General features: G+C 37.2%; 1 protein-coding gene across 1 annotated transcript in view; it reads right to left on the bottom strand.

The window, feature by feature from the left end:
* The window catches only part of LOC146162685 (uncharacterized), a 42,488-nt gene that overhangs the window by 10,027 nt on the left and 5,769 nt on the right, over positions 1 to 26,692 (bottom strand). The window contains exons 7-32 of the mRNA XM_083386078.1: positions 26,099 to 26,230; positions 25,533 to 25,667; positions 24,331 to 24,469; positions 23,650 to 23,768; positions 22,949 to 23,098; positions 22,070 to 22,240; positions 21,107 to 21,280; positions 20,240 to 20,366; positions 18,956 to 19,017; positions 18,179 to 18,281; positions 17,748 to 17,850; positions 16,514 to 16,631; positions 15,721 to 15,857; positions 14,560 to 14,641; positions 13,624 to 13,797; positions 6,937 to 7,011; positions 6,104 to 6,256; positions 5,496 to 5,687; positions 4,943 to 5,088; positions 4,337 to 4,427; positions 3,043 to 3,186; positions 2,610 to 2,747; positions 1,862 to 1,969; positions 1,287 to 1,451; positions 720 to 800; positions 147 to 343 (exon numbers count right to left, since the gene is read on the bottom strand). Of these exons, the coding sequence (XP_083242204.1) occupies positions 147 to 343; positions 720 to 800; positions 1,287 to 1,451; positions 1,862 to 1,969; positions 2,610 to 2,747; positions 3,043 to 3,186; positions 4,337 to 4,427; positions 4,943 to 5,088; positions 5,496 to 5,687; positions 6,104 to 6,256; positions 6,937 to 7,011; positions 13,624 to 13,797; positions 14,560 to 14,641; positions 15,721 to 15,857; positions 16,514 to 16,631; positions 17,748 to 17,850; positions 18,179 to 18,281; positions 18,956 to 19,017; positions 20,240 to 20,366; positions 21,107 to 21,280; positions 22,070 to 22,240; positions 22,949 to 23,098; positions 23,650 to 23,768; positions 24,331 to 24,469; positions 25,533 to 25,667; positions 26,099 to 26,230 (3,416 nt within the window). The remainder of the gene's footprint in view (positions 1 to 146; positions 344 to 719; positions 801 to 1,286; positions 1,452 to 1,861; positions 1,970 to 2,609; positions 2,748 to 3,042; positions 3,187 to 4,336; positions 4,428 to 4,942; positions 5,089 to 5,495; positions 5,688 to 6,103; positions 6,257 to 6,936; positions 7,012 to 13,623; positions 13,798 to 14,559; positions 14,642 to 15,720; positions 15,858 to 16,513; positions 16,632 to 17,747; positions 17,851 to 18,178; positions 18,282 to 18,955; positions 19,018 to 20,239; positions 20,367 to 21,106; positions 21,281 to 22,069; positions 22,241 to 22,948; positions 23,099 to 23,649; positions 23,769 to 24,330; positions 24,470 to 25,532; positions 25,668 to 26,098; positions 26,231 to 26,692) is intronic.

A 26,692-nucleotide genomic window follows, 5' to 3' on the forward strand; every position in this document is an offset into this window, starting at 1 on the left:
CAGCGGACTTGAGTAAAAATCTAAGTGAATCCGCGGCTATGATTTCTAATTTCAGTATTTAAAGCTGAATTATAAACCCAAGAAACAACGGGCTTAAAATCCCAGGGTCGCGAGTTCGAATCCCGGACCCTTCACTCTTCACTTACTTTGCTTCTTCAAGTTCCTCCATCCTCTGGATAGCGTCGGTCTCGTACTTAGTCCTCCAGCTTGCGACCTCCGCGTTTGCGCGCGAAAGAGCTCTCTGGAGTTCCGCTTTTCCCTCTTGCTCCTCCTCAACTTGCTCTCGGAGGAGGTCGAGGTCGTGGCGAGCGGCTTGAAGAGCGTGGTTCAGAGATTGCTTGCTCTGCGAAGATCAAAGGAGAAGAGTTAATACCGCATAAATAAGATTTCAATGTCGTCCAGTGGCAGTTATGGCTTTCTTTTATAACATAAACAAGTTGGGTCGTTTAGCGATTCCCAAGATCCAATTCCAAAATTAATTTTATATATTTTTGTCAAATATAATTTCCAAAAAATAGAGATTAGTAGATAGTTTTTAACCATTGCAGCTTAGCGATTTAAAACCCAGTGGGATAAACTTAAAATTAATGCAAAATTATATAATACATTCAAATTAAAAAGTAGACAGGCCAACTCGGAGAATGATATGCGGGGGAAACTTAATTTAAGAGGAAGCGAAACTTAAAATTTCTAGGCATCATGGATCAATTAGTCCCCACCTTTGTCTCTTCGTCCAGTTGGCGCTTCAAGTCTTCCACAGTCGATGTCATGTTGGATTTGGCACGAGAAAGGCCGTTGACCTATAAACAGGTTCTATTGTGAGTTTCAATTACCAAATACATCTTAAAAACAGAGCTTTTTAGCGCTATCTATAAAACAATGTACGAAATTTACTATGAAATTTTAAAATCTCGCAGTGTCGTTGCGATTTCCAGCATTCCATTATACAATATAATGACGCTGTTGCCTATTGCCTAGCAGGTCGTCAAACTTGTAAAGTACTGCGAAATACAACTAAATCATAAGTCCTTTTAGATGCTAACTGTCTAGAGTACCTTAAGAAAAACTGAGACCCCTTAAAAAAATTATTTTTAAGCGTCTATAAAACTGAAGCCCACATATTTAGTGTTTAGTCCAATCGGCCAGCAAAAAAACAAGAGCACTTTGGATACTGGGTCAGATTCCATTACATACAAGTAATTTGTTTGCACCGACCTTGCGGTACACAAAGTTTCGGACACCGAGTTCGAATCCCGGCCAGTCCAGTATTTAATTTTCACACCAACCTTGTTCTCAGCTTCCTCTAGCATGTGGCTGAGGTCGCTGTTTTCACTGGTCATCTTGTTCTTGTAGATGGTGAGCTCACTGATGGAGCGGACGTTCTCCTCCACACGGATCTTGTAGTCCGTCACCTGCTCCTCCATCACACGGATGTTGGCCTCGGCGCGCGACTGAAGAAGAAGAAGAAAATATTTCAGTAATGGAATAAATCGATTAAGATTGCATAAAATATCACAGCAACCGTTTCATTAATCTAAGTACTTAGCTTCAAAGTACTTACCCTTACAAGAGTAATGTATTCAAGAAAATATTCTGGGATCAAGGAAAAAAATGTTGAAGCTTATTTTTGCCTAAAATACTTTGATTAGAAATGAGCCGCGGGCCGGATTATATTGACGGCCAGATCAGGATCGCCATCGGCGCCAAACGTGGGTTGTTAGACGCCCTGGATTTCTCGTAGGGAGTTTTTTCTCTTACCTTCAGAATTACTCCGTTAATCCGCCGAACGTAGCCAATCTTATTGCTTAAACCGGTAAAAAAATTGAACTAAATATTTAAAGAAAAATTCCTAAATAGTTACCTTCATCTTGGAGACTTCATCGAGTTGGGCGGCGACATCGTCAAGCTCCATCTGGATTTGAGCCCGATCCTTTTCAACCTTGTTCTTCACACGAACCAAGTTCTCAACCTGAGGGAAAAAATAGAATCGCGTACCTCAAAATATTATTAAACCCGAGAATAATATATCGATATAATTGATTGATAAATTTGTAGTTCTATATACATCGATAAATTTGTAATTCTCCGTTTGTAAATCGATAGGCAGAATATTTGAATGAATCTATTTTTACTCATATTGAATCATATCAAGCAAGTCAGCACTAACGCTTTGACTGAAAGAAAAAAATTGGTATAAAAAAGTTAAAAAATAGCAAAATTTAAATCTATTTAATACTTAGATGGTAACATATGGGCAAAAATTTACCAATACCGATATATCAGGCATCGAGGCAAGTAAGGATTTATTTATAAATAACCGTAAAACTCAGTAGAAAGGATCTTTAAGGATTGATTACTTGGCAACCCTTTAGGAATTTATTACACGGCAACAACAATGACATCCAAGCATCATTAACTGAATAGGCAAGGGTAAACTCACATTAAACCTTTAGGGAATATTTCTGTTTTACGTAGTTTACAAATTATGAAAAAAACTTTAAAATGTTTACAAGGACTTATTACTTGACATTCGTCCAACCAAACCACAACATTCACATTTAATTTATATGCTTTGGAAATAAAAAAGAGTATTTTTCGTGAACACTCACCTGCTCTACAAGTTCGTTGACTGCGTCTTGGTTCTTCTTCTTCATGTGACTGATTGTTGCGTCACTGGCCATCACTTGTTCTTCGTAGTCTCGACGCAGCTTCAGATAGTCAGCCTCGCGACGCTTAATCAGCTCGATCTAGGGCGATACAAAAAAGTTAAAAAAGTTAAAAGAAAGAAACATACGCATTATATTTCAGTTTTCTCAAAAAAACACAATGATATTAAAGTGGAATATTTTGCAAGGATTGTGTTTGGGAGTAGTATTTAATAGCAGTTCTTATTAAAGAGAATATTTGAAGAAGAATAAATGAGTCAAGCCAGAATAGCTTAACATCATTTTGTTAAAGTATGATCTTTACACCTGAGCTAATTTTAACTTAATTGTGTTATAGTAAGACTGTGCAAGTAAACAAAAAGCATAATCTTCCAACCTGAGCCGTGGTGGCGCCTCCAGCTTCTTCAAGTTGCTCACTGAGGTGGTCGAGTTCCCTCACAAGATCGTTCCTGTTCTTCTCTACCTTGCTCCTCGCGGTTCGCTCCATCTCAAGTTCGTTCTCCGAGTCCTCGATGCGAGCCTGGAACAAGATGAAGGAGATTTTAATGAAGGAATAAAATGTTAATCCCATGTTGAAAACGTTGGAGCGTATGTTTGGATGTTGTATTAAGACTTAGAAAGGTTATCAAAGCCCATACAGAATTAGGTAGCATATTGAACGGTTCGAGTATCTCTTCATTCATTTTTAACATCAATGTGAAATAAATACCGATGTTGAAAATGAATAATGAACTATTCAAAATGCTACCTACTTCTGTATGAGCTTTGATATTCTCACTAAACTGATGGCCATTAAGAGAGATAAAAGTAGATTTAAAAAACCTATTACGAGAAAGACTTCAGTGGTGAAAGAAGCAGATGAGAAATATAAATGGAGAAAATTAAAATGTTAGTGCTAAGTGGGAAACTTTGGAGCGTAATGGTTGTAGGTTGTAGTAAGAACTAGTAAGAATATTAAAGCCTATACAGAAGTAGGTAGCATTTTGTGAACCTTCGGAATAACTCTTTGTTCATTTTAACCTCAGTTGAATGAAAAATAAATGTTGCAAATGAATATAGAGAGATAATCGAAGCGTTAAAATTATACCTTCTTCGGTATGGGTTTTGATATTCTGGCAAAGTTAGAAACAGTTTTGCAATAGCCAGTAATAGAGATTAAAGTAGATCAAAACTATATACCGAAAAATACTTAAAAGTGGTGGGTTAAAATCTTGGTTGTAAACCTAGAACGACTTAAGTTGTGGCTAAAGTAAACGAAGATTCTAGAATAGAGTGATCTTTTTAAAGGAAGTAAAAAAGTTGATTAAACTTATACATTTGTTTCTCTAGGCTTATTCTTTTCTTTATTATTTTTCTAATGAAACATATCGGTTTAATGGGCGAGGGTCATGCTAAAATATAAACTAAAACAAAGTAAATAATAGCCGCAACTGAACAACTAAAAGCGCAGGAAAAACTAAAATAGAAAAAAAACATGCGCTTCTGTAGACACCAAATACCACTAGAAGAAGAGTGCTAAAATATCTGGTTTGTGACAGAGGATTAGGATTACAGAAAAGAAATTACTTCTTTCGAGAAGAAAAAAAAACGGATTCGATTAATTTTATTTACCTATTCCAGTGCTTTATTAAGAAACTTAGATACCGCTAAACGATAAGTGTAGCGCTTACCTGGAGCTCCTTAACCTTCCTGGTGAGTTGAACGACCAAGTTTTGTTCGTCCTCCACTCGCCCATTAAGTTGGTTAATTTCGAAGTCTTTCCTATAAATTAGAAAAAATGTTAGTTTTTTGCAGTTGTTGTGAGATCGTCGTTTTTATCTCTCTTTTCTGTGTTACAGGATTCAATATTAACCACAATGATCTAAAATCGTTTGTTTTTCATGAAGTTATTCTAGATTTTGTGTTAGCTAGACATAAATGCGTTGCGTAATAGTCGGGTGTTAGTCGTAGTTAGATCGTATCAGCAGATGCGAAGTGTGATTCATGGCCAAACTCTTTAAATTTATCACAAATGACATGTTTACAGTTCTTGGGCAAAAAACTATTCGCTATTTTCTAGCTGTGTTTTCAACAAATTATCTCCGAAGGATAGCCGAGAATTTATTGCATAATTTAGCAAAAACGTGCGAATGAAACCTGAACATTTAATACAATTGCAAAAAACAAAGACATACCAAACTCACTAATAAAGAAAATCCGGATATTTCAAGCCGAGTTTCACAACAAGTCTCGCCAAGACAACGGGATATTTCAAGCCCTTCTTTTAACCAACTTACTTGCGGAGGTGATCTTCCAAGGATGACTTGTCCTTCTCCAAGTCGGAGATGGAGTCGTTGGCGGTGCGAAGGTCATTCTCCAGCTTCCTCTTGGACTTCTCAAGGTCAGCCTTGTGCTTGCGCTCTTGCTCCAAGCTGTCTTCAACCTGGCACAAATTTTTAATTAGTGATTGTTTGTCGACCATTAAATAAACCCATAAAATGAGAAGACATAACGCCTTGCATTTCGGCATTTTGGGGTGGATTTGGTTAAGTACACTCAAATCGCTTTTTGAATTGGATAGAAATTAAATTTTCACAATAAATGTAGGAGTTCTTTTTATAAGGCGACAAGGGGATGTTTGAAATTTAAAATCACCACTGGCGTTAGTAAATCACGCTAGTGGTGGTTTAGTTAAACGAACAGATACGCAAAGATTCATTTGGCGTCTTTCTACAAAATATCTATTATATTTACGTCCTAATTTCAATTTTCTCAAGTCGTAGCAAAAAAATCTTTCTACATGTTCATTACACGCATTTTATATATTTCATTCAAATTCTCAAAACTCACGTCTTCAATTTGCTGCTCCAGCTTAGTCTTGATCTTACTGAGGTGGTTTGCCTTGTCCTCCATTGCCTGAAGGTCTTCCAGAGTCTGCTGGTTAACCTGATCCAGCTGCTTCTTCTCCTTGTTGAGACGCGAGATGCTTTCTTCACGCTGCTCCAGATCAGCAGAGAGTCCTCGGAGTTTTTGCTCCAGACCCTGCAGAGTAATTTAGAGGTTGAGAACTGAAATTTTGATTGAAAAAAGTGTTTGAAGGTCATTTGGCAGTTGTCAAAGTGCTGTACTCGAAATGCATCATCCACAATTAATATTTATACCCGTTTTTTTTATAGATAGATAGAGATTTAAAATAGAATCTTAATTTAAATAGAAATTCAGTCGTAGTTCAAAGAGTAATCGTAAATAAAATGGTGAAAAAATCATTTATCAATTTAAGAAGCCTTAAAAATTCAACGCTATAGTACGTCTTTAAAAATCGGATAAAATTAATATCGTAGGATATCGGTATCGGAATAAAATGTCAAACATCGGACATCCCTATACTGGTCCACCACGAAAACATATTGCAGTAACCGCCTAATGTATTATCTATACTCCGAAACAATCAAGCGAACCTGCTTGTCCTTATCGAGCCTGTTGATGTTGCTCTGCGCCTCCTCGATATCGTGCGAGAGATCGGACACTTGGCGGTCGAGCTTGTTCTTGGCAGAAGAAAGCTGAGCATTGTTGGCCTCGTCTTCTTCAAGACGCTCAGACATGTCAGCCACCTTTACGAGAAGATTAGTTAATTTATAAGGCGCAGAAAAGCAGCTTCATGAGGGCTGGTCACAGTTGTTAAAAACGCACGGTATGTGTGTGTGAGGCGCAGAAAAGCAGCTTTAGGTCACAGTTATTGAACACATATGTGTAGGTATCTTTCCTTGAATGATCTGCGATCATTTTTGGTGTACTATGATACGTAAGCGGTTATCGTTGGTCAAAAAGGAGCTTCAGACGGTCACAGTTGTAGATCACAGTTGTTAAACACATATGGATGTGTGTATCCTTATTTTATCGATAAAACGGGGAGTTTTATTTTCTGGATGGTATATTGACAAATTTGGCGAGTGTGCGTAGAGCTCTGAAATGTTTAAAGCAATTTTTTTGTTAAAGTCGTCTGTTACTAGACCTACCATGCCTTCAGGTTAAAACAAACAGGCTTACTTCATTTTTTTAAATTAAAAAGATATGGTTTACGGAGAAATAGAGAAAGAATAACATTGTTTTTTTTCTTATTTTTAATTTCCTTATTAATTAAAATTATTATAAAAATTGTAAATAACACAAAATAAATACACTGACGATAAACATTCCATCACAAAGATTCTAGTGTAGATTTTGAATGTCCTGTAACAATTTAGCGTCCTTACTGTGAAAAATGTTATTACAATGCTACAGATTGCTTTACCTCGTTTTCCAAGTCCTGCTTGTTCTTGACAAGTTGCTCATTGCGTTCCTCTGCATCAGCCAAGTTGTCTTGTTCCTGGAGACACAAAATTTGTCGTTATTTTGCCATTGTTTATCAAATAAATTCGCCATATTATTGACTCATTTTCATCCCAGAAGCCTTACAAGGGGTGGTACAACTTATTGCGACAATGTGTCACGGTTAACATTTAAAAAATAACGCGGGAGTTTTGATATTTTAAGAAGTTTAAGAAATTGAAAGGAATACCATGGTAGAATGGTATTCTGGTTTTAAATTCCAAATTTCCATTTGATAATATAGACTCAAACTCTGTAGAATTTTTAACCCAAAAATTTAGTGAAAGTTTGGATCTTTAACTAATAAACATTCGGGTCAAATAGTGACTTTTCTTACTCCATTTTCTGTGCTAAAACGCCGACGTTTGTAAACAAAAACTAACGTGTCTCATGTACCTCGAAGCACAAGCGATATTGTGCCATTGGTGGCACCCTAGTGTTAACCGCTTCGTCCACAAAACGCGCTTTAACTTGTTTCTCGTCCGAAAACTCTCCGGCGATCTCAACTTCCGCATTTGCAGCGACATGAAGATTTTCAACCGAATTCGACGGGCTTAGAGAGGGCGATTTCCCGCCGATTCTCGAAGATGCGCCAGAGGTCGAAGAAGGAGCGACGTCGCAGTCGTTAAGCAACCAGTTGGCGACCGCTTCCGCCTTGCTCGCATCCACCTCTTCAACCTCTTCTTCTACTTCTTGGCTTATTTTTTCCTCCTGCGCTTCCGGCAGATCATCGTCGAAGGTCAAACTTTCGACCTCGTCACTCGCGTACAGATTGCGCAATTCCTTGAGCTTGGATCCACGCTGGCTCGTCATCAGCGAGCACCTTCGAGCGTCCTTTATGACGTCACCGCTCCCATTGTCTTCTTCTCGACTATTCACAGTAACCTCTTCTGCAAAACTGTGGCTCAATTTTTGCTTTCGAGTTACCACCTCATCATTAACGATGACGTGTTGGATATTGACGTCACTGCTTTTAATGTCGTCATAGTTTGTTTCGTCACCATTTTCGGCGACATCGAGCCGAGCGGCCTCCCATCGCTCTACGTCATAGCTGTGATGCAAGCCGCTGCTGTTTTCGCGCGATGACGTCGAAGCGGTGACGTCAGAGACACGCTTGAGTTCGCGCGAGCTGCGACTTCGAGTGCGAGTGCGCATGCGCACAACGGTGACCTCCTGAAGGTCAACAGAGTTGATTTCTTGTTGTTGTTGTTCATGTTGTTGAATTGCTAGTTTACCTTCAGCTGCTTGTTGAGGACATATGAGGCTCCTGTTTCTTGTGCGACGACGCGTCAGCACCCTGTTGGGGTTTGTGTCACCCATTTGGTTGTTTTGGCGACCCAGCTTTGCTCAAAACTTCACTACGTAAAATCTACTGTGGCCTTATATAATTTTGATGTAAGATTAGTAGTGCTGTGCGTACAGTTTGTTTTGTATCGATTGGTAATACTTTAGTTCCTAGATCTCACTTTAGAAATGTGTAAGGTACGCGATTTAGGGTTTTGTTTGTTTCACAACCGTTCATGTCGGTTGCGGTGTTCATAACCTGCCTTAAACTGCTAAAACTGGGTTTATTCACCCTAAACCGCCACTTATGTTGCGTTGCGTAGAGCACCGACCACCTACAGGAGCATGTTTTTTTATCTTATATAAACAGAATAATACAGTCAGACAAAAAGCGCACATATATTGCCTATAAAACATATCTAGTTATAAATTGTATAAAACCAAAGACGTTAAGAAGCCATTAGACGAAATACGTTTTTACTAGAATGCGTTAATGTGGTGAATCTAACGCACGACTCGTTCTTGAGAACATAGTACTGTCTGAATCATAGTTGTAGTTGAAAGATTTATGTACAGCAGGCTATTCAAAATTATGTACAGCAGACTATTCAAGATTTATGTACAGCAGGCTATTCAGTACAGCAGGCTATTCAAAAGTGTACAAATAGTTTCATATTGTGTGTCTGTGGATGTGGATAGTCACTGCTCCACTGACGCTTATTTACAAGTGAGACTCAAAGTTGAAAAGAAAAGTAAATTGCACGATTTCTAATCTAACCTAAAGCGCATTGGCAGTGATTTAAAATTAATACTGCAAATAATTCTAATTCTAGTAAGATATAAGCTCAGTATGTGTTCAACCACAGAATCTTGCCCTCCAACAGAACATATAATGCAGACGTTAAAAGTTCTAAAAGTTTTTAATAGCTTGAGAAGCGCCTGATTCGAAAAACAATCAGTCAGCAAGGTCTTAAACTTTTAATAAAATCTATTAGGGTATACACCTTAGGTTAGTTCCTACAATTCGTCTGATGCTACTTTACTCTAACTATACCATCTGCGCACTAAGTATTGCACCGCCACAATTTTAAAGTCGACTCTAGACTATGAACGACAGTGAGAAGACACCTTCAGGATTAGTTTCAGCAGTAAACTTATTGGTGCAAATAACAGCGCAGAAGAAGCGAGCAATTAAAGACTGGCCTTAACACCGAGGCGCCTCAAGTAAACGCGATATCGGGAGAGAATTTAACTGTGCGTTTCCGAGATCAAATATTGGCTTAGCGATGCTACGATCTCCGGGTGAATTGCGAATATAGTTCTTTTCTGGCCTGTTTTTTCGGCCATTTTAAAGCGGCCGGCCTGACAGTTTTGGGCCAATTTTAACCAAGGAAGGTTTGTTTTATGTCAAACACTGAGCGCTAAAGTCTGTGAACTGGTACTGAGCAAGTTGTTTTAAAAGTTTAGAAGAATACTAGCCAGTAGCATCTTAGAATATACTTTTTAAGTCTATTACCTGAATTGCTTGCTTTGCTAGACTATTCTGCTGTAACTGATCAGGAAATAAGGTCGAAATTTATCTTGCAAGGGCCAAGGTGATTTCCATTATCACTTATTCAGTGCCACAATATGTACCAAAAACAGAGCATTGATGTCACAAAACGGGCAATGTTGTTTTTGTAGCGTTAAGACTTCTGTTCTTTTGGACGTGGGTAATTGGTAGGTAAATGGGGTAACTGAGTAGGCTAACTAGTAGGAAAATGGCCAATAAACGTGGTCGTCAAATTATTTTATCAAAATAAATCTTTCAAAACAAAATTTAAGTAGATTTATATGCGAAACGCCACACAGCGAATTTTTTTCATTACTTTTTAGACCATTGGAACTCCCAAATTTTTCGCGTCTTAGACGTAATAAACCGTAGTTATTTAGACAAGATTGTGCGGGATGTGTCTGTTGTCTCGTGTTTTCGAAATGGCCTTTTAAGTTGGCCCACCAGCGCGCGTAGCACCGTCGCCTATTCAAATACACACGCTTTGTCGTAATTGGCATTTAGGCGTGGCAAGGAAAATATTTTCCTCGTGTAAATGGCGTTTGCCGATCTGCTTGACTGCAAACATAACTAACGCGTGTCATTGAAGCGCCACAATAGGCTAAAAAAGATCCATACTTCCTTTTTGAACCAAGCTCTGTTAAGCCTTTTCTTTAGTTTGTCCTCATAGCTGTTTTCAAAAAGCTCAACTACTATTTTTACCACGATTTTAGCCCGCTTTGTTAACTTTGACTAGATCAAATGATTTAGGCATATTTTTTGCGTTTATCTTCTTTCAAAAGTGTTACTAAAAATACAATGGCCTTAGGCAAACAGTCTGAGTCGAAACCGACAATAATCCATAACTTAACCAAAGGGAATAGAAACCAAATCATAAGTGCAACATGAACGTAAGAGCCGAAGAAAACTGGGTGAAGAGCCGCATGTGGCCACCCTGTTCTAAAGCATTTTCAATTTTATTTTACCATCACGTTAAATAATGGCAGCCTATAAGTATATTTTTGTCCTTGTTTTCAAACTTAACTAACTTGTTTCATTCCAATTGTTAGGTAGTTTTCTTGACATTTTTACCACTGCTGTGTTGTAAGAAAGTAATATTTAAAATTGTAAAGCCAACTGTTTTTCGCACCGTGTGGACAGGCCAGGATGTCAGCAAAAAAGCAAACATTTGGTGGTTGAAAGAAAGAGGGGAGGGGGGCTTTTCGAAGAGTAACACGGCCAACATCGCTATTGTCTTGCTTTGTTTATTGACTGAATTTTGCCGCGCGCTGAGGCTTCGGAAATTATGAGCCGGAGTTCTTTGAACCGAGCTGCGCCAATAAACTATTTGCGTGGCCTCATTTTAAAGTTGACTTTCGTAAATTACTGGGATTTTACTTTCCGTTGAAATTTGCGCGCTGCAAACTGTAAACAAACTGAATAGCAGGGCGAAAACCTAAAAGAACTGGCGATTTGGCCTGTCCTACATCAAAACGGAAAAGCATGGCGCTGAGTAGCAGCACAAAAGGCCACAACAACATACAATTTTCAACAGGTTTTTTTAATCAAACAGCAAAGCTAGATTAATAATGTAACAGAAACTAAAAAAACACACATGCCAGCAAACTAGACAGCTACCACAAACCCAAAGAAACTATTGGTTATAAATGGTGTTCTTCTGACAAATATGTATTCAGTGCCGACGTTTCGATTGCCTATACGGGTAATCTTGTTCAGGGAAATAAACTTGTAACTTTACAGAAACGTTGGCACTTAATACATAAAACTGGATGAAGTGTTTGTCAGAAGAACCCCCTTTATAATATGATACAATGCCTGGCAGCAAAAGTATATTAAAAAAACTCTTGGTAAACCGAGCTAACCAAAAAAAGAACCTGTACATGCGGTCGACGTTTTTTTCCCAATCTAAAACGCACAATCCGAACCCTAGACGTGAGAACCAAAAAACAAAACACAGGCGAATCCTGAACTTGTAACTCGCAGCCAAGAAACTAGCTTAGACCTCGCTTGAAATGAACCTGAGTGAAAAACTGTCGTGCGGATATGGAACCTGGTTTTTGGCAAACATCAATTTCGACTTAAACCAGTGAGGAGCGGTGCCGATGGATTTACGTGCTCACTGCGCAGCGGTCGGCTTCTCAAAGCGCTGTACAGCTCAACAAACTGGGAATATCGGCGCAGTCAGGTCACAAAACAAACCTTCCGTTTTCCCTTGTGTCTTGGAAGTATTAAGGAGAATGGCTCTGCTGTTGTGTTGTTACACAGTATTGGCGTGTACGGATACTAAAGTGTTTTAAGGCAATATGGGTATTAAGCTGTTTTGACGGTGTTTTGTAATTTCGATTTAAACATATTACGGGTGTTGTTTTAAGCAGTTGATCTAAGTGCACTCAAGTTACGGTTTTCAAATGACCTTTTTGATTTGAAACAAGTTATTTTGGAATTTACTTAAGTTGGGTTAAATTATTTCACAATGTTTTCAAAACTGTTGTTTTTATACTGTTAGTTTTCAGTCACTCATTTGTCATTTTTGGTCCACGCAGCTTTGTTTAAATCGCACTAGGTAAATTGTACTTTATCAGCTATGGGCTGACATCAACATCTAGTTAGTGGCTGTGTATTGATTGGCGATAATTTAGTTTCTATATCTTAGTTTGAAAATGTGTTTTCAAAACTGTTGTTTTTAAACTCTTACAAACTAACGAAAAATCTGTATTTCTTGTTTTCAGAGAATTTTAACTGGCTAATTTAGGTATATTCTCATTGAAGTAGCAAACTTCCGAATTCAATATCGCTCAGTCAATAACTTTATCATCGTGACCCTGACCCTGTTTGATTATGTCGAAGCTTATCAGCTCTCCTCGTGTGCACGTGCGTGTATACAATGGCGTATTGTGCTGACTCGCTTTCTCTCTCACGGGTTCATATTTGCCAAGAAAATAAACACACGCACTGGGAAATGACCAAGTTAAAGTAAGGATGGCGTAATCTCAATCACGTGACTGACCAAGTGTGAGTTTTGTCAAGTGTTTTGAGTAGGTGACAAACGTACGGAAGGGCAGGTTCAAAACAATTGTCTATGTTTGTAAAGCACTCTTGAAGAATCGGGCAATTACTTCAGAAGGCCCTAGCTTGACATTTAATTTTTCCAGATTTACACAAACACATGAAGTGCCATTGCACAAACACATGAGTTTAAAGTCCTCATGTAGACAACGCAGGATTACTTCAACTTCATAAGGTCATCCCATGTTCAGTTTTACACCAACTGAGACTTTTAGATTGAATAAATTAGATTGAATATTCTTCATTCAGATACTTTTTAACAACGAAAAATCTGTTAAAGTCGACATGAAAACAAACAATCTGGTTTTGTAGGCCTTCATCTGATAAAAATTGGCTTGGTATTGCAACTGTGTTTCTCATATGTCACTTTGTTTTGGTACTGCCTTGTTTGGAAGAGGCAGGCTTATAATATATATTAGTTATAACAACCAATCTTTTGGCCAATATTTTTAAACGGTCTTAATTTAAGCTATGTGAAGCCAACTTTGTACAAGTTTGTCAAATAAAGTATAAAGCATTGTGGACTCAATTCGTTCTAATAAATTTGTCGAAACAACATATGTTATAGTGTTTTCAAGTTGATGAAAAACCAACAACTACCACTTAACAATTTACCCTTAAACTGTTCTGCGAAAAAAAACTAAAGTATAGGTTGCAAGGTAAGGTACAAAAGTTGACTTATGTTGCCATGGTAACAGCGGCACTCACCGCCTGCAGCTGAAGAGTGAGGTCGTTCTTCTCGGAGAGCAAATGGACGCTGCGCTCCTCGTAATCCTTGCGCAACTTCTCCTCCTTGTCCAGTTTCTCCTTGAGCTCTGCGATTTCGTCATCCTTCGCTTTAAGCTCATCTTCAACGCGAACCACGTTCAGCAGGGGCTTCACCTAAACCGAGAGGATTGTGTTTAAGCAATAAATATACAATGTTTGTTTTTTTGTAGAATTTTCAAGCCGTTTTTAGGGTATAAAGCAGTGTTGTAAGCGAATCATTTTGAAATGACGTAAGTCCCAGTCAAGTCATTCGTAAAATAACTTAATATTATATTTAGCCGTGGCTTAACCTCATCGACTAACATCAATTCTTGTTTAAATTCAAGGTGCCTTTAAGTGTTTGAACGAAGTTAAAAGCATAAGCTAAGTAATTACTTTGTTAAATCTGTTAGAGATCATGCTTTTAAAACGCAAAAGATTCAAAACTGTGTCAGTTTAATCCGAAAATATGGGATTTCAATTTTGTGTTGAAGAGATTACTCGAAGGTTAAACTGTTTTATTGTTGTGGAATTCAAGCTGTTTTGGGGTGTCAGAAAAACTCGAAATAGCGGTTTTTATTCCGGTTTCGTGATGTTAGGTACGCAATATTTAGCCGTGTGACAATACACAAATTTTTTTTTAAATGCATTTTTTTCATATATCTTGTTATATCTGTTAGGCACCATGTTTACCAGGGTCTTAAATTTAATCGAGAAGATTTTAATAGAATATTTTTTTTAATAATAACCCTAGTTATTTAAATGTTTGAGTAAAGTTTTACGATCAGAAAGAAGCTTTCATAAAATTACAAAAATTCGATGGACTGGCCCCTAAGCTAGATACATTGTTCTAAAGAAATAAATTTCAGATTTCATCTTTTTCTAAAACAAGCCTACCTTGGTGTAGAGCTTCCACCATTGCCAGTCGCGGAACTGCAGGAATTTGCGGATGTTGCGTTGGATTGCTCTAGCGGCACGCCTGAAGAAAACATAGACTGTTACTAAAGAAAAATTCTATTTTTCTGTTACTTTTTTATTTTTTTATTTTTTTTTTTTTTTATAAATTTTTTTTATTCTGTTACTTATCACGACTATTGTCGTGTCCTGATTGCCTGTGAATACGAGTTTATTCACCCTACTAACAAGTTTTTCGTTAAAGACATGTTTTTCTACGAAACTCTATACACAATCTTTGAACTTTACCGAGTGTAAAATAAAGCATTGAACTTCACACGATAACTTAGTTATGTAAAAATTCCAATTTTTTTTGGCCTAAGTTAAAAGTATACTCTGTCATGCTTGCATATGGATAAATTTGTCTATTGGACAAATTAAACAGATAAAGTCAAACGCAGTTTAAAGATCAAGCAAAGTATTTGCGCAGCATTGACGGCCTAAAGTGTCTGGTGCCGAGAAAAATATCTTGAGTTAACTCAATTCTGGCTGCAACAAAAAGCCACCATTAACGACAAAAGAAAAGATTACTAAAGGCAAGACAAAGAATTTGTTTTTATTTAGTAAATCCAACCACAGTCGTGTGCCCACCCTATTTTAATCTATCTGTAAATAATCCAAAAAATAGAATTATTAAAAAAGGTTCGTCACATATAAACTGTTGCTATCAGGCATAGTAATATAAATAAAAAAATAACTCCCCTGGTAATTGCAAGTCTTTACCAACGTTTCGGCAACCTATTCAAATCGCTTTGATCAGGGCAGAGGCGTAGCCAGGATATTTTGCGCCCGGGGGCAAACTATAAAATTGGCGCCCCTCCTTCATGTTTAATCACATTTTCTATTACAATAGAATAATATACCTTACTTTAAACGAAAAAACGATTCAAATTTTAATACAACATGGTATTTGAAGAAAAATCAGCCTTATTTTGGCTTTTGAAAGCCTCGTTTTGGCGCCCCTGTACCTTGGCGCCCGGGGACATATGTACCCCACCGCACCCCCCTAGCTACGCCTCTGGATCAGGGTGAATGACACTGAACGCAGTTTTGTCGGGATTGAACAACGTGCAAACCAGTCCGAGAAATTTTTGTTCTACTTACTGTCTCTCGAGCATCTTCTGGAACTCAATCCTCATCAGTTTTCCTCTTGCTCTCGACTGCATCTTGGTGACAATCTTAGAGAGGATCTCATCACGTTTGTCCTCCAGGTCGGCAAGGACACCGGCCTTGAAGAAGATCTAGGAGGAAGAAAAATATGTCAATTTTGCTGGATGTTCATTGAAAGGTACACACACACACACACACACACACACACACACACACACACACACATATATATATGTGTGTTTAACATCTGTGGTCTAGAAAAAGATCTGGGAGGAAGGAAAAGCATGTCAATTTTGCTGAATGTTTGCGAGTTTCGCTCGATTTTTTTAAGTCTCTGTGAAAACCGAAAATTAAACTCTTTCGCGACCCCATTGGTTTTCCACCAAAATTACGTTTCGAAGTGAAAAATATTTGGTTCAAATAAAAACAGATTGCTCAACGGACACCCAGTAAAACTTTCACGAACTTTAACAAAGCTTCTCTTCAGTGGAATGTAAAGGGATTAAGTTTAGCATAAATTGATTGGTCGGGACAGTTGTATGTACATGTTTGGCATGTTTTCCGGGTAATTTTTAAGCATGTAACTAAACTGTCTTTTTATAAATGGCTCCACGCAAAAAACAGCTCCAAACAATACCATTAATAACCTAGGCAAAACAAAACATGTGTCAAATTTGTTTTTTAAAGGGCTTAAAAGTTGGACAACCTGTCGTCATCAGAAACCGCCTAAAAACTTTAAAAAAAAATAATAATAAAAATAGTATTAAAGAAACACTAGGCGCCTTACCTTGGTGTGACCAATCTTGTAGAGAGCAGTATCGAGTTCAATGGCCGATACGATGGTCTCGGTTGCTTTCTTGCTGTCCACCATTTTTGCGACCAGCTTGGCTGCCAAGATCTGGTATCTGCCATTGAAAAATAGAATTAAATTATTTTAGTAAAGTCACGACATTTTGTATACACGACCTTTGTGGAATGTGAAGGTTCATTGGTTTTTAAGGCGTAACCTTTATCTAATAACAATTTTTTTTACGAATTATTAAGCGAAACCCAAACAGACGTTTTGATGTTGTGTGTCGTCCTGAATGCAAATATAACTGAACTTAAACTTAACAAGTTTACAAGTTTAAGTTTATGTGTTTGATCTTAAACTTGAAAGTTTAAGCGATTATCTGAAGTGTTTAAAAGAACATACTTTCAGTGCCATTGTTTTAACCATATTTTTTCACGTTATAACATTTTTTAAATATAAGTTTAGTTGTTGGTGTTACCTTTGCCGAGTTTTATTGAAATCAAACGGGTGCACGGGCTTGGCAACTAATGACGTAGACGGGTTCTAAACTGGTATGTTTTGAAAATGTCCTGACTTGGAATCAAGTTATTTTAAAAGGTCTAGGTCGAGAATGTAGTGTTGTATACCTAAGCTAGTGTTTTTTATGGCGTATATTCATCATCTTTATTTGTAGTCCTATTTTTTTCTTATCTTTTTACCTTTGCTTGGAACTCAAACAAAATTGGCGAGTCGGATTTGTAATGGTTTCTATTGCTAACATTAATAGGCTTAGGCTGCGATTTAGCGTTTGGGTTCGGGTGAGTTAAATATTAGGTAGTATTATATTTATTCTCCCATTTTTATTTCTTCCTTACAATTTCAAACTTGATAACTAGTTTCGTTACTGAACAAAAGGTGATAGGATTCTCGACCAGCGCCTGACATTGTTTTGTAAAACTTCAGATTTAAAATCTGAGATTCAGATTCAGATTCAATTTATTTTTGTGCATGTTTGCAAACATCGAAAAAACAAAATAACATAAATAATAACACAAGGACAGCGAAAGGACCATTCGGTCATCGAGTCGAGCTGCCCCTCAAGAGAGTATTAAACTATCGCTTTGTTTTTGCTTTGCCAAGCATTTGTGGATATATGTACCTCTGCTTTAAACACTGTTTTAGGGGTAATAACCGTTGCGTTTAGATACCGTCTCTATTTTCGGACTTAGTTTTTTTTTTATAATTTTACCTCTGCTTGAACTCAGGATACTGGAGTCTGTTGGGGAATCCCTTACGGCAAATACGGATCCCTTCAAGCACACCGTTGCACTTGAGCTGGGCCAATACCAAGTCTGCAAAAGTAGAAAACGGTTTATCATGGGAATGTAAGCAAAATTTTACAAAATTGTAATTTTTGATTCGATGTAAACCAGGGAGCAAAATGTTGGAAGAAAAACAAACACTTTTTTAAAAGAAAAAAATATTTATTTTTTAAAGAAGAGTTGGAAATATTTTTCGTTTATTCAGCAAGTGGCATGAAATCCAAAACTATTGTTAGATTAATTTTAGGTCTGGCAAAATACGATTTTAAAGCTTTGTAAAAATTTGCTTTCCTTTTATCACAATTACATGATATTGTTTTATTTGGAAACACTAAATGTGGTATCCGTCCCAACTTACGGGCGTCCATCGCTCCAGATTGCTTCATTTCGTTGGGAATGATGCAACGAACGAAGTGGGGCTTGGTGTTGCGCAAGTTAGTCATCAGCTTGTTCAGTTGTTCCTGCAACAAAACGATAACATTTGGCTTGTAAGACCGGAGAAGCTAGTGTTGTAATTTTATACTACTTAGTGAAAAAAATGCAGATTTATTCAAAAATGTTTTAATGTATGTTTAGTACAAGGCAGACCAATAGTACGAACTTTTTGCCTTTGTACGTGAGATTAACCAACACTTCTGGGATTTCAAGCTTGGTCTAACCCTCAAAATATTCCAAACGGATTCCCAAAGTTTTGTAACGGTAGCCTACATTGCATCTATACTACCTTGATTTATCAAATATGACGTTTTAAGTCTATGACCAAAAACTTTCAGATCAAGTTTTGTGCGCTTAAAAAACTTTAGCGTTTTACCTAATACTTAAAAGCAAAGTTGAAGGAAAGGACAAAAGAGTGTTTATATTACCAATAGGCATACACGCAAGCATTTTAGGCTTAATTACGCACTATTCATTACAAATGAATAATTTTGAGACATTTACATATAGTTTGTCTTGCGTTAAGATCGATTGTAAAATTACTCTAATGTTGTTCTGTTGAAAGTGTGCCGCGAAATACTTAAGACTTTTTTAGTGTACAGCAATCGCGAGCGAAAAAGTTTGGGCACCACTGGATTAGACCGTTGCCTGTCGGTTAGCATCTCCCAAGCGTTTGTAGACAGAAATATACAAAACTTACCCTGTACAAAGCCGAGACGGTTTGGAAGCTGCCTCCCTTTCCTCGCTTCTTCTTTCCACCGGCTTCAAGCAAAAATGTATTTATTTAAAACAGGGGATCGAAGCATAAGCAAGTGCCCCCGCTCCAAAAAAATGTATTTTTGGTCTATTTAACGGCATAAATGCCAAAGTTTGTTAAGGAGCGCGCGAATCTAAATTGCGTTCCTAGTATAACATAAATGTTGAATTACAAATAACACCTCCAACTTAAAACTTCAACAAAATAAAGCAACTGTGTGGTGTTCCTAAGGTTACTTTTTGTGACGTCACGTTAAGTAAGTTTGTGACGTCATGTCTTGACGTAAATGTGTGACTGTCACATTATGATGTAACCTCCTGCCCTCTGTCATTCGTAACTCAGTGAAGTTAATTGGGATAGAGAAAAATGTATGTGGCCATTTCGGTTTTTTGCAAAAATTTCGTAAAAGGGTTTATCAAAGTTTAATATGTAATCGCCCATAAACATTTGAAGTGTACGTAAGGCCTAGACAAGTAAGCCAATGTATCTATTCAGTTAGTGTACGGCACTGCTTATAGCAATATGTGACGTCATTCATATACGTAAGCTGACTTGAGCCCATATTTGGCCACGCACCGAACCTCAAGGGGGGCTACCACAAGTAGTTGCAGCTGCCTGAAGCAACTGCGTCCATTGACGAAAGCAGTTGCTTGTGACCAGCTGCAGTTAACTAACTGCCGTTTGCGTATCTCTTAATTTCATTACAAGTAGTACCACTGCACGCTTCTGGTAACGCCAATGCCTTTTTTAAGCTTCTAAAACAATACTAAACACTACACAAAAGTCGATAGAATTATGTATATGTTTCCTAATTTGATTTTTGCCTTTGGGGAGCAGGCTTCTAAGTTGAGTGTGTCACAAGTTGTCCTGTTTTCTATTGGATCGTATTTACGTTTAACGTTTTTTCTTTATTGTGTGTGGTAAGCGAAAACATACCAGAAAGAAAAATCAACCTTAATTAGTTATGCGAAACCTAGTTTAACCTATATTTAAGGGCTTTGTTGGTTAAGGTATCGAAATTAAATATGTATTGGGTTTTATTTTTTCAGGTTAACTGGAATTACAATAGTTAAGAACCCTTTGCCTTTAAAAAGCAGGCACAGCGCATACAGATTAACTTTTACAAGTATTAGGTTTTTATTATACCGACGGCGTACCTCTATTCGTAGGCCTACTCCTAAAAAGCAATCGCGATAGTTTTATGTACAACTTGTTTCAAGCACTTACTCTCTTCCTTGGGTTCTGGGAAGAGGCAAGCCATGAGCTTGTTGCTGGACTTCCTGAAGAGCTGAAGGACACTGTCGTTGAGAGGATCCTTGTTCTTGTTCAGCCAACCTCCGACGTTGTAGTCAACCTAAGAGATTTAAGTGTTTTAAGCAAAGGATTTTCGGCGATAGTTTGCTATACTTATTATATGAAACATCAATATATTTAAAATCCAACAACTGAAGCACTATAGTTTTTATAATAAATTTCTAGTACTGGCTTGCTTTTTGTTTACACAAATGCCTGTTATAATATATGTCTGTTAACTTAAAGAAACCCTTATTTAACTTTCTTTTACTTTTTTTTATATTAACTACATATTTTTATCAACTTTAAGAAATGATTTATGCGTTGTGCCTGTTTTTCGTACTAAGGATTCTAAATATTTGAACGTCGACATTCCAGCAATTGTCGTTCATGAGAGGTTGACAGCAGTATTTGTACGTATGCCCAGGGTCGTAAGTTCGAATCTCACCGCAGTTTCAATGGACTGACTGATACGGTATAGGTCATTTGAAAGGTTCTATTAGGTGTTTCTTCAATACCGATTTAGGGGCATAATCGTGTCTCCATAGTTAGCCAACCACAGTTACTAACTCAAACCAAAATATTACAATTTTATCTATAAAAATTGCATCCTAGCAGCAGCGAAGGCCCCGTTTTCACAAACGAATGAGAAATATTGAAGCACTATTGATGTCCGATAATATCGGAGCCGATGCCCGGATGAATATAACTGTAACAAAAAATTAAAGATATTCAAAGTGTAGCCTCATCAATATGCAAGCCAATTCAAAGACGTTTAAAGCCTCAGCTCAGCAAACTTACAACTCCGGCGTAGTGCTTGACGCAGAAATCTGCGTTTCCCTTGCTGGACACCTTAGGCTTGATGAAGGCTTTCGATTTCTTCTCGTGTTGCTCGTAAAGCTTGTTCTTGAAGGTGGTGTCGGTCGCCTTAGGAACAATCGACTCTTCCTCGAGGATGGAGAAGATTCCCATAGGCTGAAAGAGAAACACACCCGTCAAAACCAAGAAAAAACTCATAGATTTTAGGATCAGATTCGATAGTATTTCTTTGTCATGAGTTCTGAAAGAATATTATAAAACAGGATTTTTAGTCAAAATGAAAATAACGCAAAAAAAACAAAAAACTCATGAATAGTGGGACTCGATTTGATAATATTATTTGTCATGAGTTATGTAAGAATATTATAAAACACTTTTTTTAGTCAAAGTGAAAACAAAAATTTTTTTTAGTCAAAATCAAAATGATTATAAAGCAAAAATAAAAGATCATAGATAGTTGGATCCATTCGATTATCATGAGTTTTGAAAGAATATTATAAAACAGGATTTTTTAGTCAAAATGATTATAACGCTATTAGCTTAAAGGTTTGGAGTTTGCTATTAGCGCCTAAAATTTGAAGGTTGCTTTTTGTATTTTGTTTTTAAGAAAAGTATGGCCCGCCTCCGACATTTATTTTACGTCACAGCGATAGTTATGACTTCATGACCCAAAAAATAACAAGAAATTCAAAAACACCAAAGTTAACAATTAACTAAACTAGAATAAGTGTCTAATGTATGGAAAAGTCTTGTTTAAATCTTCTTTTATGATAATCTTACTAATTATAATTACATTTGCCCAATAACGAATAACTCTTGCTAAGTGCAACGACGCAAGACACGTCTGAAGGTAGCGGTCTCTAACTTCCCAAAAAACTGTCTCACAACAATCCTGGTTAAACGACACAAAACAGTGACGTCATGTCCAAACCGGTGACGTCATACCTTCTCTAGAAGCTCGATGCAGTCCTGGAGATCCATTCCGAAATCGATGAAGGTCCACTCGATTCCTTCCTTCTTGTATTCTTCCTGCTCGAGGACGAACATGTGATGGTTGAAGAACTGCTGCAGTTTCTCGTTGGTGAAGTTGATGCAAAGTTGCTCGAAGGTGTTGAACTGCAAGTAGATTGGCTCTGTTAAAGTTAGGATGAGTTAAATGTGGTTTAGGCTGTAAGGTTTTAGTGTGTTTTTGAGTACTAAGGTTGACTGTATTAGTTACTACTCATGGTGAAAAGGCTCTGTAAGGTTATTAAGGCAGCTTCTTGTTGGTGAAGTTGATGCAAAGTTGTTCAAAGATGTTGAAATGGAAGTAAATTCGCTCTGGTAAAGCTACTTATGAAGTGTATATGGCATAGGCCAGAGTTTCTTTGCCGTTTTTCAGGCAACTTCTTGTTGATAAAGCTAATACAAGGTTGCTCAAAGGAGTTGAACTCCAAGTAGATTGGCTCTGGTAAACTTGCTGATAAAGTGTATATGGTTTAGTTAGATCATAAGGTGCCCTTTAGTGTGTTTTGAATACTATGGTTGACTGCATTACTGGTAATACTGATAAGATTCTCAAAAGATTAAATGTTTAAGGCAGCGTCTTGTTCAACTGCAAAGTAGAGCTCTGTTCGAGTTGCTGATAAAGTGTATATATATACCGTATAGGTAACCGAAACGTCAGCAGTCAATACATATTTGTCAGAATGACTTGTTTATAATTGAAAGTGTATAGCCGATATAGTTGAAGGATTTAGTGTGTTTTATGTACTGAGTTAAACTGCATTGATTGGATACCGGCTTTTTAAACCGCAAATAATTTTGCTGTGTTTGAAAGCTCACCTCGAAGATTTCAAATCCAGCAATATCGAGGACACCAACGTAGTAGTTTCTGGGCAGTTTGGTGTCGAGGGTGATGTTGAGACGGTAGACGATCCAACGGAACAAGTTGTTGTAGACCGCTTTGCCCAAAGCACCGGTGGAGTTTTTGCACTGGATGGAGAAAGGGAGGTTAATTGTTTGGCTTTAAAATCGCCAGCAATAACATAGGTTATAAACCTGGAAATAGGTTACAATAAAAGAATATTTTTCGAAAAATCTGATATTTTAATTAAAATCCACCTGCCTAATTTAATGCTAACAAAGTACCAGACATAACATTAATCTAAAAAATACCTTTTCTCGCAATTATTTACAAAAAGGCTCGTATTTTATTATGAGCGTTCGGTCTCATTCCTATAAAAAGACGACTTCCATAGGTCGCCTAACAGTTAGACCACTATTATTTTGACTGCTGTCATGAATGTGACAGAGATTTTGCCCGTTTAAAAATGGCAATCCTATATAAGATTACTAGGTAAAATACCCAAGGTGTCCAGGCAAAAACCAAACTTCAGGCAAAAGCCAAACACTTAAACTTAAGGAAATCTACCTGAATTTTGCGTGGTTGAAAAAAATGAAAGAATTTATCACGCTATCCATTACTTTTGTGCATAATACATTGCACCCTGACCATCTGTTCTCCCCTAAGTTTTTTAACAAACCTGGTCGATGTTCTGACCCTTTTGCACGAACTCGGTTCCAACCTTGACCCTGGGTCTGGTGATCGCCTTGCAAAGCTCGTTCGAGTTGATTCCGAACAGGTAGGAGCACTTGTCCGCAACTGACAACGCAGAGAAACACATAATAGCCAATAAGTAAAATGCAAACGTAAAAAAATGTTTGGGTAGACGGCTAGACGTATTTCTCTTATTCTTTCCAGTTTCATGTCTCAATTGAAGTCCGTCATTTTTAAGATGTAAAGAGAAATATATCGTGAGATTATCTTCAGTTTCTATAAATAAACTATACAAAAGAAATATAAAAACTGATCGGCTTATGTTTGCGTAGTATTTTTGTTTTGCAAAAAAATGACTCTGGCCTTTAATTTGCCGTATTTGTGTTCGAAATGTAAAATCAGGTATCACTGGTAAACTAAATATTGCATTACACCATTAACAGGCTTTCGTAAAAACGTGCTTTATCAGGTCAAAGTTCGAATAAAAGAAATTTAAATACAAGACAAAAAGGCGGTAACACGAGTGAACGCGCCCCTTTAACATACACACTACAAGCATGGCATCGGCCGCTTTATATTGAAAATTCCGCTGTGAGATTTGAACTCACAACCTCGAATACTAGTCATAGATGTGCTCGTTTGTATTGTTGAGATGTGATTGGCTTACTCTCGATAGAATCCACCTCAGCCTGTTCGTCTCTTGGCTTCTGCTTGTAAAGCATGCTACCGAAGATCATTGTTCCAACAGTGAGACGGAAGGCTCCCATCTTTTCGTCTTCAGAGAAGCCGAGGACATCAAACGCCTCCTGCAATTTAAGTTTGAAGTCATTGTTATTTAATTCACTGTAAGTTGGATAAAGTTAGTATTGGTGGTTGCGTTTGAAAAAAAGGCAAAGGGATAGTTTTAAAGTACATCCTAGCCATCAAAGTACAACGCAGTTTCAAATGCAAAGAGATAGGCGAGAGTTTGTGTTTGTTCTTACGTGCCGCTTTTATCAATAACTAATGCCCAATTTTTCTTAAATTTAATGACTTCAGACTTTATTTTGGCAAATAAGTTGACTTAGCCTTTTGGTAGGCTTGACGTTGGCAACTTAAATGGAACGTAAGTTATACTGCAAATGACTCTACTTTATCTTAAGGTATTTTGTCATTGAGTTTTAAGAAAACATACCTTATTTTGCAAATTAATTCACAGGGTAGTAGGGTATTTTGCAAATGTCTAACTGGGACTTAATTTATTTTACAAATGAGTTTTCTAAGATTTAAGTTGGGTACACGATGGACGGGTCTGTAATGTATATTAATAATTCATGTCAAAGCCAAAAAGGTCGAGTAAATCGTAAAACATTAACTGATGATATAAGAGCCTATTGAAACCTCGTTATCAAGATGAGCTGAAACACTTTAAAAAAAAAGGATCTCCCGCGGAAAATAACATGTAAAAGAAAGATTCTTGTCTTCGTATGCAAAGATCTTTAGACTGTTTATTTATTAAAACAGATAAAACATAAAATCATTTCTTAAAATCTTACAGATATATATATATTACGCCTATATATATTAAACAAACATGTAAAAATGCTTTGGCAATATTGGCATTTTTACATGTTTGTTTTTTCTACAGAAACTGACGATGCCTTACAGGCTTAATATATATATTTCTGTAAGATTTTAAGAAATGATTTTATGTTTTATCTGTTTTAATAAACAAACAGTCTTAAGATCTTATCAAGATAATGTCGACTTACTCGACATTTTTTGCTTTTGCCATTCCATATTAACTAGACCCGCTATTTTGCGATTGCTTGACTGGGACTTGATTCATTTCAAAACGACTGGTTTACAACCGAGCTTGCTGATACGTACACTAGTGAAGTCGAACTCCTGCTTGTCGTCCATGTTGTCCACAGTAAGCACACCCTGGCTGACCCAGAAGTAGTCCTTGGGGTTGGTGGACACGCAGAGAGTCTCCAGCATGTCGGGTTTGCCGCACGACATGATCTGTGTGCGTCACAATGGTGTTTATATACGTCACAGTTGGCTTAAAGCAAAGTAGAACCGCCAACAGTAGGAAAACCGTGCGGAGTGATATCTTTTTGTTACAAAATGCAATTGAGATCGGATGAATTTCTTTCGTTATTAGAGAGAAACTAAAAAAATAGTGTTTTGAATAGGCTATGCTGAGTTTCTGCTACAATAGCGTAAAATACGCAACATTAATTAAACTTTTTTTTAACATATTGTCTGAACTCTTGGAAAATGTGATTTAGAATTAACCGCGAATATGCTTGAAGATAGTAGTATTGGTAAAGGTTTAAAAGTATTATTTTAACCCCTTCGGAAAAACTTTGAAACCAAAACATCGTGTTATAAAATAGGCTCCATTAAAGCAAAAATAGTTTCTATCGCAAATCTTGCGCTTGACCTCTTACCTGGTAGAAGATGTGGTAGCTCCTCTCGGCCGGAAGTTGGAAGATCACTCTTGACTTCTCGAGGAGGTAAGACTCGATGTCACCTCCCGAGAGCTTACCACTGGTGCCGAAATGGATACGAATGAACTTTCCCTGAGAATTAATGCATCGAATTTAATATATAAGCTTTTTTTCAAGGTTACGCTTGTTAACAAATAGCATTACCCGAGAAGCATTTTTTATCAACATTATATTGAACTCCTAAGGTGAAAAGGGTGTTTATCTTTGTTTCCATTGCAAATAACTTAAATTGAACACAATGGTGTGAAACACTGGCGAGATCTTTTTGAACAAAAGTTGAAAAAATACTCTTCATTCGCTTTAGCCTGGCTTAAAAGAAATCAACTTAAATCATAACTAGTTTTGAAAACAGAAATAGTGAATGTAGAAAAAGAGTGGCCCAAATAAATGATAAATGATTCATTATTTTATTTGCATACGTTTCGGCAAGTGCTTATGCCATCTTCAGTGCGGTAAAATGACGTTGAGAAAAACGCGAATCATTATAAAGCGCTCGGACGTTTTAGAACGCTATATAAACCAAAAAAATATTTT

The sequence above is a fragment of the Ascidiella aspersa genome, chromosome 3, assembly GCF_963924565.1.
Source record: "Ascidiella aspersa chromosome 3, kaAscAspe10.2, whole genome shotgun sequence".
Lineage (NCBI taxonomy): Eukaryota > Metazoa > Chordata > Ascidiacea > Phlebobranchia > Ascidiidae > Ascidiella > Ascidiella aspersa.